Source organism: Leuciscus leuciscus (genome assembly GCF_965113295.1).
Source record: "Leuciscus leuciscus genome assembly, chromosome: 14".
NCBI classification, from domain to species: domain Eukaryota; kingdom Metazoa; phylum Chordata; class Actinopteri; order Cypriniformes; family Leuciscidae; genus Leuciscus; species Leuciscus leuciscus.
In genome coordinates, this window is record NC_138738.1 from 5,632,825 (window position 1) to 5,646,374 (window position 13,550).

Sequence of the window (13,550 nt, forward strand, 5' to 3'; positions counted from 1 at the left end):
TATCTGACATCAGCTTCTCAGTGAGAGAGTGTTTTTCACCTTTTCTTTGATTAGCTCAATTCTTTTCCCATTGACGAATAAATGCCAGTGACTATTCAGCTTGTAATAGCTATTGAGGGCAAATATCTCAACCTCGTTACCTTTTCAAGAGGAACTTAGTCGCGATATAATTAAACAGATAAAATTATATTAGATGAGATCCGTTCAGTGAGGTAAATAGAAACTTTCTGTTTTTCGGCATAAGTGAGATTTCCATTGACAAATTATCTGTATTCACTCTAATTTGTATCATATTCATATAATTTTTATAATGGGACCTATCTTACACCCGGTGCAATACAGCGCCAAGCGCGACGCAAGTGTTTTTTGCTAGTTTCAGTCCGACGCAGTTATCATTTTCATGTCCTGCGCCACGTTGTTTAAATAGCAAATGCATTTGCGCCCATTTGTGCGCCCATGGGCGTGATGGTCTAAAAACGAGGTGTGTTCTGGCGCATTGTTGGCACGTTGCTATTTTATTTAAATTTTTTTTATTTAAAGCAACACTATGTAACTTTTCAACCTTCATAATATATTTCCAAGATCCTTGTGATGGTACATCAACTTACAATAGGTTGAATGACACGTCTGCCATAGCCTGACAGGGTCTGTGTCGCTTTTACTGGCACTATGTAACTTCGGGGTTCGGGTAGTAACCAGAGCACAAAAAGAACTACAAAATTCGACTGCTTTACGGCATACGTCACTTCCCCCACCACTTCGTCAAATTTGGACGTGAGAGGCCAACCAGCGTTTTCTCAGATCGGATAGCTATCCGATCGTGCAAAGTCCAGGTTTAAATGCCCTCCGAAATGCATTTGAGACGGATTTGAATCCGATCCCTCATACCACTTCAGGAGGAGATCTGAGACGCATTCCAGACGAAACTGGACAATTGTAAATGCATATGGTTGTTGAAACCACATATGTAAATTGTACTCCTCCCAAAAATGCTAAAAAAATAAATAAAAAAACGTGTGAGAGCGTTGTACAGGCTATGTTATATCCAGATATGACGACGCGCTGGAACACGCATCACCGCAGATGAGCAACTGCATCAAGCCAACGTGCAAAGTATCGCAAATCAAAGTGAAAGTAAGTCGCAGACGCTTAACACACAATCTTCATCATTAAAAGTAAAGAAACCGTTTCACAAAAATACATTTATGTGACCAGGTGTAAATGGAATCGTTTTGATAAATCAGATAGCTATGCCTCACGAATTAGTTTGCCAGCTGAACTCAGGTGTTGTGAGGTGTATTTATCACGTAGTCCTGAGGGATAGCAGACGACGCTGTTGACGTTGATTCCTGCGATTATCATGAGAACAGCTTTCAATATCTCACATAATTATCATAAATAAGCCTAACGTAGAGGTTGTAAATAGTGTAAACGAGCACAATTTGCAAACTATTATGATAAATTGCAATAATCATGTCTAATGACATCATAACGGCCAATGTTATGAAATAATGCGACGTACATTTAACTTAATTGATGTTATCTGGCATTTTGTAATGTTTACATTCCAATAAAAACAACACAAATTAAATTATACAGTAGGCCTAGACTATAGACTATTTACTTGTGATTTACTGCAATCATGTAAAAACGTTATAATATAATATATTTACGACAGTGCAAGTATTCCACAGCGACTCTAGGGGTCGCTGTTTGACAAAAACACAATTTCTACTTAGTGTGGCTTTAAAGAGCGCGTTAGTAATGTGCGCCTATAGGTGGGTCCACAACGTGCGTACACTCTGCTTATTAAACACACAGGTACGCACGTACATCAGCACACAAACATGCCAAATATTTAAAATAAAAGGATTACAATGTAAAAGACTATTATTGTGTACATAAAGATACAGTATGGTGGAATCCAGCTTGTCCCGTAGATGATCTTCTTGCGCACTTTTACCTCGCGCACGAGCAGATCCATTTGCGCTCTGGAGACACGTTCAGTCTTTCCACTGTCAAATTCCGACATGTAAATAGTGAATCCGCCATGGCGCGAGCGCAACTGGCATTTAAAGGGAATGGGAGATGAGACTCTGATTGGTTTATTGCATATAAATCCCAAAACACACCCATTACTCATTAAGAGAATAGGGACAACCCTTTTAGACCATGAGCCTTGCGTGCCGACCATTTTCCCCATCTTTAAACTAGCAAAAGTGGATTCGGACTTGCCCTAAGTGAACTTGTGCACTGCTCTTTTAGTCCATGCACTTAGATCGTTAAAATAGGGCCCATAGTTTGTTGCAGTTGTTCTCAGGTGATTAGTTCAGGAAAGTTATTTCTGCTAATAATAAAGCAAACCAGTGTACTTCAGTTAAATCAATCAGTTTTGAACTTAAACTCATATGCACATTAAATTGTTGTTCCGTAATGGTGAAACTTTTGGATAAAAATGCCATTATTGCATAAATCATAATTTTGTGGAATGATTTTCATGTTTTAAGAATACATCCTCTCAGATCTCAGTTTAAACACTCACAGTAAAAGTGTTTGTATTTGAAGTCTTTTCCCATTGAAGAATAAATGCCAAAGACTATTCAGATTTTAATTACGATTAAGGGCAAAAATCATGAGATCGAAGAAACTTTGTCTTTTGTGAAATATAAAAGATTTCCAAAATAAAAGTACAGCTAGATTAGCTTTTCCTCGAGGAAATATCAGTGCTTGCCGAGCAATGATAGTGCCAAAGGTTTAGGCTTCTGTGTTGTTTCCGTGTAAATTAAATGCTGCATGAACAATAGATGTTTTAGTTCTTTTCTTTGGCGCTCAAGATGACCGCCAGCTAATCTGTTTGTGCCCAAGACGCTTCTCCCGTTCGCCCCGTTGTGGCCTTGCTACGCTCATCTCTTTAATCTGCCCTCCCAATTAGCCACGACTAAGTGCAAAGCAAACAACAGCGCTATAGGGCTGCTAAGTTGGACTAAACAGCCTTTTAGCTAAGTCATTAGCTCTTTTTACACACACCGTCAGGAACAGTCTGACTCATTAGTGTGTCATCGCTAACAGTCAAGTTAAAGACACAAACCAAGACAACTAGCCTCAAGTTAACATAATGTATGGGCTATTGTCAAACTGGCACAAATTATCACATTTGCATGGTGATTTATAAAATTGTCACGTCATAGCATCTCTGAAAATGCTATGCTGGCATATGAGAGCAGGATGAAGCTTTGTGTGGATGATGACATCTTGGAAACAGGTTTTTAGGGTGTTAATGATGTTCTAACAAGAATATATTTGGAAAACTTGCAATGTGTGCCAGAGGGGATGTGCACACAAAATATGCAAATAGACACACGCAAATGCGCGCAGTTGTACTCGTAGCACTTGTTAACACCTCTCGGTACTGAAGGGTAGCAAAGCTGTTACAATTCACACTTCGAATATTGCGGCTGAGGTGTGTTTGACATAGTTTTACTTCTTTAGTCAGCCAATCTCTGCCCGCCTCACTTTACCTTTTACCCAGCAACCGAAGCCATTTCTGTCACCCTACGTCACCTCTGTTCTCAAAACAATCACGTGTTTTTATCAAGGTGTTGATTTAATGGGAGAGTGTTTGAATTATAGATACAATACTGTTGACTAAACATTTGTAAATGTAACCTAGAATGCTAAATGTGTGTGAATGTGTGTTTGTGTTTCTACACTAGTTCCTGGCCCCATTCCTATGGAGTCCATTCAGACAGGCCCATACGAGGAGAAAATCTTCATGCAATGGAAGGCCCCGAATGAAACTAATGGAGTCATTACTCTCTATGAGGTGAGGAAATGTTAAATATATATATTTTATATTATTTTATTTGCTTCTATACAGCAGAGGTGAAGGTGTTGAGCGACTTGAATGTTTTTTCCCATATTGACACACAATCTAACTTGTACTTATAGAAGTTTTTATAAGTAAGGTAGGCTATACAGTTATTGAATTTGAATGAGGTTAAGTACCTGGCTCAAGGGCACAATGGTGATTGTTAACACAGTTAGAACATTTTATCTTTATTTGTGTATTTCTGTGGTAAAATCAGGTAGCAGTATACGTTTTGGTAAAAGTTATTTTCTGTTGCAGGACATTTTGTTGGACAGCCTTATGGATATACATGTATATTTATTGTAATGCACATTACAAGCAGAGAAATGAAGTCACTGCATGACAAAAACAAATTATGGCCAGATTGTGCTTTAATGTGTGTGTGTGTGTGTTTGAGTGGGCTGGAGGCACAAAAGAGCCTCACAATCTCTTTGATTTGATGAGGAAGAGAAACCACACGCGAGACATTGCGCATATTCTGGGACATCATTAAAATGGGGTTACTGCATGTGCCATCTTGGTGATAAGAAGATTGACAGAATTTACTAAATGTATCGAGCGGACACAATGCAGTCCCATTTGGCCGGATAATTGCTATAATAGCCCTCATTGATTTAATTAGAAGCGTCCAATAGAATTATCCTGGAGATCTGAGCAGCCGTATGCCTCCTCTCCTCGCTTTTAGTGATTCAGACAAATTAGACTTAGGACAAAGAGCTCAGAGGCAGGAAAGGGAAGGTGCAGAGATGAATGCAGCTGAAGGGTCACAGAAAGACCCTGTTTGTAGCAAGCAAGTTTCTTGCTTCACAGCTTTAGAAAAGTTTAGACTCCCAAAGAAGGAAATAAAATAGAGGTGCAAAAAATAGCAATAAAAACATAAAAAATCTATAGTGTTTTTTTTTTTTTGGATAGTGTGAAAGATTATTTGCAATATACTGTATATGATACCCTTAATATTTTAAACATTCTTCATATGTAGTATTATATATCATCAAATGCACTATATTGTAAACCATATGAATACGTATTGCTTTAATTACTGTGTTATGTTATTATAAATGTATAAAAATACTGTTTATATATAAAGCATATTAAAAACAACATATACATATCTATCTATCTATCTATCTATCTATCTATCTATCTATCTATCTATCTATCTATCTATCTATCTATCTATCTATCTATCTATCTATCTATCTATCTATCTATCTATCTATCTATCTATCTATCTATCTATCTATCTATCTATCTATCTATCTATATATAGGCTATATATACACATTATATGATAGATAGATAGATAGATAGATAGATAGATAGATAGATAGATAAATAGATAGATAGGTTTCAGATCAGTTTCTGAGTACCTGAGATGTCCTGCATCAAAATCCATACTTTTGATCAACCCCCCCATCTTTCTCTCTCTCTCTCTCTCTCTCTCTCTCTCTCTGTATGTTTCCTCTGCCTTCATTTCTCTGCACAACAGCCTCCTGTTATCAAACCATCAAAGCCTTTCAGAAATTAATTGCTTTGCTGACAAAATAAGAGTGTGCATATGAAAGGCGCAGGGAAAGTAAGACAGAGAAGATCCTCAACAGCTCCTTAATCAACACTGAGTTGTGTAAAAGGAAGGTGTCTTTTGTCCTCATGCTTCTTTATTTTTCTTTATCTCCATGCAAATGAGGAAGAGTAAATAGCGGAACATTTCTACACACGCCAGGTTTTTAATTCTTGATCTTTGTTTTGTTTAACTTGCGTGACATGTTGTGAGTTTGCGATGACGTGATGTCTTTCCCCCTCCGCTGTGTCTCGTATGCCGTTTCTGATGGCTTCCTGTCTGGAGTTACATGGAAACAAACCACCCACTTTGTTTACAGAGAAAGAACATGTCTGACGGTTGTTTCTTTGGAGAAGTGATGGACAGGGATATTGACACTCTCTGCGGCTACTGTTATTTATGCAGAAACTTGAGTCTACCATATCTATCATACCATGTTTTTTGCACCATTGTAGTATAGTTTAACATTGTATTTTAAGTTATACTGCACTAACAAAAATGTACCATTGTATTATATACCCTTTACATGAAGCATCATGTAAATATTATGGATTATGAATATTCATCAACAAAAATGTAACAAAATGTACCATGGTATTATACCATGGCTTTTTGCACTACTTACAAAAAAGTACCACAGTACTATCATGGTATTTTAGACATCTAGCATCATGATATTATAAGTACAATGGAGTACCATTTAAAAAACATGGTACAGTAATTTCAGTAATGTTGTATATTTCAAAGTACCATAGTATTAGCAACAGAGACCATAAATGTACATTGTACTTCTTTGTAAGGGTCATGATACCATGGTAATTCATGATTATGATTGCATAGTATTCTTAGAATGCAGTGTTGGGAGTAACGCGTTACAAAAGTAATTAGTTACTGTAATGCATTGCTTTTTGCTGTAACGCGGTAATGTAAGGCATTACTGGGGGAAAAAAAGTAATATTTTACTCGGTACAAATGTCAGTAACGCGCGTTACAAGCAGTTAACTTGGAATAAAGTGGTAGTTTTTTTTTCTTCATACAAATTCGCCAAAATCACCGCGAGATCAGCAGAGGAGAAACGTCCGCGCAAAATGTTTCACTTCCTGTACGTTAATCAGACAGAGCCGAGATTAGTGAGCCTGCAGCGGATAGTACATTCTCAACAGCGAGAGAGGGAGTTTCCTACTTACCAGTCGCAGTGGTCCAGCGCCGTTTCCATGGCAACTCTGCGCCGCGGCCGCTCCAGTGTTTGAAAGCGACATGAATGTTCAAAGTTCACGCGCACGGCAATTGATTAAACCACGTCAAAATCATGCAGCATTTACAAACATCTAGAATTAGAACATTACTTAAATAAAAATCTCATTAATATTAAATTATACATTTAAAACTGATTTTGGAGATCTATGACTCGTTCATAGACCAAATGGCCTATGCCCACACTACTGCAGTCACTCACAATAATAATTAAAATAAAATAAAAATATTTGGCTTAGTTATTATTCATTAGTTATTTTTATTTTTGCTAAAGTTTAAGCCTAAAGTTTACCCCGGGCTTAAAGTAAAAAGATGTCTGTACCATGCGTCCATGCAAAGTACCATGGTAATATTTGAGGTACCATGGTTATATCTGAGGTAGTATGTACCATGGTAATATGTACGGCAGAATGTACCATGGTTATTTCTGAGGTACTAGGGCATGTACCATGGTAAATCTGAGGTACCATACTATGTACCATAGTAACATACTGTACAGTATAGTACTTCAGATATTATCATGGTACCATGATAATATCTGAAGTACTATAAAGTATGTACCATGGTTATATCTGAGGTACTATGGTATGTACCATGGTAAATCTGAGGTACCATACTATGTACCATAGTAACATCTACAGTACCATGCAATGTACCATGGTACCATGATAATATCTGAAGTACTATATAGTATGTACCATGGTTAGATGTAAGGTACCATGGTACTACCATGGTACTACTATGGTATACCATGGTATGTACTATAGTACATCATGGTAAAATTTCTTATGGGTCCAAGCTCAGTCGGATACCACATCACCTTCTACTGGGTGTAATGAGCTAATTGAGTGTAATGAGCTAATTGAGCATCATGAGCTACATTTAGATTGCCAAATCCATATTTGCAGTTATTTTGGTGAGAGTAACTTAAAAGTAATGCAATAGTAGTGTAATGCCTTACATTTTAAATACAGTAATATTGTAATGTAACGAATTACTTTGAAATGACAGTAACAAGTAATAAATAACGCATTACAGTTTCGAAGTAACTTGCCCAACACTGTTAGAATGTTACACTGCTGTTCAAAAGTTTAGGGTCAGCAAAACAAGGTAATGCTTTTATTCCGCAAGTATGTGACACATTTATAATGCAAATGCTGTTCTTTTGAACATGCTATTTATCAAAGCATAAAAAAAATTATTATATCAACATTAATAATAATCAGAAATGTTTCTCTGACCAGCAAATCAGCATATTAGAATGATTTCTGAAGGATCATGTGACACTGAAGACTGGAGTAATGATGTTAAAAAAAACAGCTTTGCATCACAGGAATGAATTGTTTTTTAAAATATATTTAAATATATATATATTTTAAAATTGTAATAATATTTCACAATATTACTGTTTTTACTTTTGATCAAAGAAATGCAGCCTTGCTAAGCATGAGATTTCTTAAAAAATAAAATAAATAAAAATCACACTGATCGCAAACTTTTGAATGTTAGTGTAAATACTATAGTATATAAAAATTATAATTCAGTGTCATGGTATTATTATTTGACATCGATGTACCACGGTACCACCATAATAGTCTTTTGTAAGTATAAATCTCTAAATAAGTCAAAGTAAAGAGCTGTCGTTCTGTGTGCTGATGTGGTGGGGAAAGTTTTCACCTCTAACGAAGATAAACAGCCTGATCTGCCCTTACGGGATAGAGGAAAACCTGTGCACATCCAGCCTCCTCACGTCATGGTGTTGTTTTCATTTCCATCAATAAACGGTTGAGTTGCAAGCACTCGAGTTAAGAGAAGCAGTAACCCCTAGCTCTCTAGAGCAGATAAACCCGGTTAATGGGCTCACGGCCCTGCATGTGTGGTCTAGAGACAGCTGGAGGAAGGTCTAAATCTGGGTTAATGTTGAGAGTGTGGTTTTTATTTACCATTTGTCGTGTATCATGAGACAGTGAGATTTAAGTGCTCTTGTTTTGTCCGACACAGCAGACATTAGTGTATCATTGCTAGTAGTCGGCAGAGAAGAAGGACGTACCCGGTTGATGCAGTGAGCTGTAGTCACTGGGTTTGTCAGGTTTATAGCATCTTTGAAAGATATTCAGAGTTTTAGTAGCAAGCAAACACAATATTCATGAGCATATTGTGCATGTTTTTTTCTGAGTCATACATGGAAAGTAATGTGTACTTTTTACTTTTAGGAGGACAGAAGTTTGTATCACAAAGTCTATAGACATTTTCCATTAATTTCTCTACGATTGTTGTGCACTTTTTTTGTTAGAAGAACACTGCACCATTATTTGAATGATTCGTCTGGTATCATTGTTTAAAGCAGTGATGAAATTGCAGAGATTCACTGGGGGACTTGGGGACATATTTTATTTTTTTTATCCATAGATGCAGAAACTCCCACTTTATTTGTGTATGAAATTTGCATAGTTTGTGGAATCTGTTTGGCAGATAAAATATGGAAATTCTATAAATTTTGAACTGGAACTCTGTCTGACTGTTACTACTATTATATTTCTAGTGTTTGTATAGTGCTGTATTTTCTTCTATACTTTTTTGATTTTATATTTTATGCATGCAGAATTGAGTGCAATATTATTTTCTACACCAAATGTTGTGTAACCTAGTTTCTTTCTGGCATCCCAAACCCTCAAAACTTACAAAATACTAAATATTCTGTTCTCAGCATGTCTGTTTACCAATTATAAATCTCAAGAGATGACTAGCTTCAACGAGGCTCCTGCCGAGGAATTACTAACCAATCCAGCTTGGGTTTTTAGTTTTGCATTTCACGTTTCTGCTTGTATAACTCTAGATAACAGTTGCCGATTTGCCTACTTTTCTCATAAATGTCCGATAAGGAACGAGTTATATAGGCAGCAACTCAGAAGACTTGAGACAACAGCATGTTGCTAACCATGGTATACTCTAATAAGCATAAAATACATTTAAAAAAATAAATAATAATGGGTATAATTCTCAACTTTTAATTATACATAATAATTTAGTAATTATTTATTGAGCTTTGCATTTTGCATCACAATGCATTTAGCCAAAACAAGGTACAGTACCTTAAGAGAGGCAGCGTACTTAACCTTTTTGTTGCAAGTGCACATGATGCCTTAAAAGGCCACTCATTATGTTTTGGAACAGCATTTCTCTCTTTTTTTTCCCCTTATTGCTGAAGCCAAGTAGCCATAAATCCAATATCTCCCACAAACAGGCCTGTTTTCTCCGCATTCCCATCTCCGCTGCCTTACTGAACTGGGAAATGAACCCTTTTGAAATCAGCTGTGGTCAATTAAACTCAAGCGGCTCTTTTAACAGAGAGCCACAGTGCGTTCAGTAGTGCATTAGGCCACTTTTAGCAGTCTGTCGCGTGGCATCAAATGCCCCCTGGCCAACACTTCCTGTCTCCCCTGACAACAGAGTCTGAAAAGAGAGAGGGAGGACAGGCGAGAACAGGAGATATATCCCCCCATCCTCGCCTATTCATTTCATACTTTCAGTCTTCTACAGGATTGATCATCCCTTGTGTTTTTTCCCCATCAGGACATTTAAGTGATGACAGAGTAATTGGAGGCCTATTGATCTCCATGCTGGCCTTTGATCTCTTATGGTTATTTATTTTTACTTTTTTTCTCCATTTAGTTACTGGAATATAATACTGGACATTTTTTGTGCAGGACACATTGTTTTAATGACATATAATAAATTAGAGATGCAGGACATCTATCTATCTATCTATCTATCTATCTATCTATCTATCTATCTATCTATCTATCTATCTATCTATCTATCTATCTATCTATCTATCTATCTATCTATCTATCTATCTATCTATCTATCTATCTATCTAGCTATCTAGCTATCTATCTATCTATCATCTATCTATCTATCTATCTAATCTCAGTTTACAGCCGAATTATCCAGCTGCTTGTATATTACATGAACAATACCCTTCAGCCAACTCACGGTTTCTTTTTCATTGGGCTGTGAAGAACAATACGACCCGCTGTTGGCTGAGTATATTAACACAGAACAAGGGCACAAATTTACACAGGAGCTATGCTAAAGGCAATAGATGGTATTTTAAAAACACCTTTAATAAAAAGCCTGCCATCAATCACTAATGCCCTTTCATTTACAGGAAAACCTGTGAAAGTATCTAACTGACTGCTTCAACTTTTTAAATGTTTTTATCAACTGAGAGATAAGTCAAACATGTTGTCTGTGGCAAGATAAGGCTACATTTAAGAGCAAAAATAAGAATGGGATGATGTCTTTTGAATTGAGCATGCTGTTTATAACGTTGAGAGAGGGAAATACCTGTTTGTCCAAACAGGCATGAAGAGGGTTTTAAACATTTCAGTTCACATGTACAGTAAATTGTCAGCTGTAAAAGCAACATTCAGGCTGTAATTCTCTATTAAGACTGATTTATAATCCATAACATGTAAACTTGTGTTTGGCAGTATATTACATCGGGCTGCTCCGCCACACCTCAGTGGCACTGTGTGATTTACTGACCGAACATTAAACATGATAGCATATTAAATCAAAACTATGGCACTGGAAAGCATAAAAATGTGATACTATAGTTTGAAAAGGAAAACCTATATTTGGAGACTGTTACTGCATGTCTTATATATTTTAAATATACACACTGTATATAGTGGTAGTGTATATTCCAGGGGTGTCAAGCTCCCAAAAAAAAAAACAGCATGTCGATGTCATATTATTCTTAATTTCAGAATCACTAGAATGACAAGTCGTCTTATTCTGATGTCTGAAAAATTTCATCATTGCGTCTTTCTCTCATGTTTGTGTCTGTACGTGTGTGTGGATTTTCTGGAGTGATATTTGGTTTGAATGTGCAGATTTGCTTCTCCTGACTCTTTTTTTTTTTTTTGCCTGTGGTCAGTGAGCAGTCACGAGCGTGTGTGCGTGTGTGTGTGTGTGTGTGTGTGTGTGTGTGTGTGTGTGTGTGTGTGTGTGTGTGTGTGTGTGTGTGTGTGTGTGTGTGTGTGTGTGTGTGTGTGTGTGTGTGTGTGTGAGAGAGAGAGAGAGTGTTTAGAGGGCATTCTGAATCACTCCACTATGCATGAAAAGCTTTTAGGCAGCAGGCCTGCCAGGCACCCAGCTGTCAATTTATTTGATTTGAATTGTGGAATGGAGTTATGAAGTGTGAAACGTCAGGGCTAAAATGTTTTGATTACCCATATACACTGTGACCATCAATTTCCATCAGCCTCCTCTGAGATATGACGAATGCGCGTCTTAGCATGACAATGGTTATCTGTAACCTAGTTTAGTCATTGTTTTGGGGCATGTTAATTCTTTGCTGGATATTGTTTTCCAACATATACATGTTTGAAGCAGATCCACGTAAAAGTGTTTTAATAAGCAGCTTGAATTTACAGCACAGTGCACTGAATGTGCTTGTTATTCATTGTAAGCAGAATATTGGATTTGGGATGCATTTCTAGTCACTGAAATTCTCTCAAATATTTGGAGAGAAAATAAGTGCAGAAAAGCCAAAGTTACTGAAAGAGATCCAGCCAAACAAAAAAATTCAGTGCTAAATTGCTCTCCATGTTTCAAAAGGTTGATGTTATTAAGAATAATGCTTAAAGGAAAAATTAATCTCTGTTATTTGCTCAGCCTCATGTTGCTCCAAACCCTTATGACTTTCTCTCTTCACTGATGCAAATGTACAAAAGTAATTTGGGTTTGAAACGACATAATGGTAAACAAACTATGTCATAATTGTAATTTCTTAGTATAATACATTTGAATGCATGCTTTTGTCTCCAAGACTCTTGATGAAGTGATTGTGATAATCGAATGGACTTGTCTCTTTCATTAGATCACCTATAAGGCTCTTGGCTCCCTGGACCCCAGTGCAGATTTGACAACACAACGTGGCCGGGTCTTCAAACTCCAAAATGAGACCCATCATCTCTTCGTTGGGTTATATCCTGGCACCACATACTACTTTACGTTGAAAGCCAGCACGAACAAAGGCTTCGGCCCACCCGTGACCAGCCGTATAGCCACCAAGATCGCAGGTGAGGGTTTCAGGCAAGGGTTCAGCTCAGATTGTTGGGTATTTTCCAACAGTGAAGTGATAATTATACACAATTATGGTAAAACAGACCCTCAGGTTCCATTTTAATTGAGTTAATGTGACAGACATTTGTTCTTCATGGATATAGAGCATTCACGTCGGACAGACTGATGCTAATGTATGAAATTATTTCAGAGAACATGAACTGATTGGGTTAAATAAGCTTCATTTGATTGCTTACCTAATTATCACTTGCATTGCTAAAATTTGCATAATTAGTTTTGTCATTTTGACTTTTTCTTGTATCTTAAAGAAGCTTTGCTGGAGCGAAAATCTCATTAGCGTGTTGTGTTATTGGAATGAATATCGTTGGAATACAGTTAATGTAAAGTGAACGGAATAATGAGAACATGAATCGTAAACAACATCCTCCACAAGTTCAGCCCAATTTCTGTGGCCCGCGGCTGTCAGTTCGTTCCGTTTCATAATGACGTGGCATTTGTGCAGCACGCCAGACACCATTTATTAAAACCGTATTGTTCACTGAATCTAAACACTGTAATGAGAGAGTGACATTTTCAGTATGATTACATAGTAATGACCTCTGAGTCAGGCTTCCAAACGGTATGCTTTCTAATAGGAGTAAATACTGTGAAATGAATGTTTTTACAAAAGCATGAATATTAATTATACATAATATTAAAACATAGTGGGTTTGAATGGCAGCTGAGTTCAGGCTTCAAAACAAGCTAAACTCTAAATTCTACAGCATGCTG

General features: G+C 37.0%; 1 protein-coding gene across 11 annotated transcripts in view; it reads left to right on the forward strand.

Moving 5' to 3' along the window:
• The window catches only part of ptprt (protein tyrosine phosphatase receptor type T), a 246,281-nt gene that overhangs the window by 139,914 nt on the left and 92,817 nt on the right, over positions 1 to 13,550 (forward strand). For all 11 annotated transcript variants that reach the window (XM_082136321.1, XM_082136320.1, XM_082136323.1 and 8 more), the window contains exons 9-10: positions 3,714 to 3,823; positions 12,574 to 12,775. In XM_082136321.1, coding sequence (XP_081992447.1) covers positions 3,714 to 3,823; positions 12,574 to 12,775 — 312 coding nt within the window. The remainder of the gene's footprint in view (positions 1 to 3,713; positions 3,824 to 12,573; positions 12,776 to 13,550) is intronic.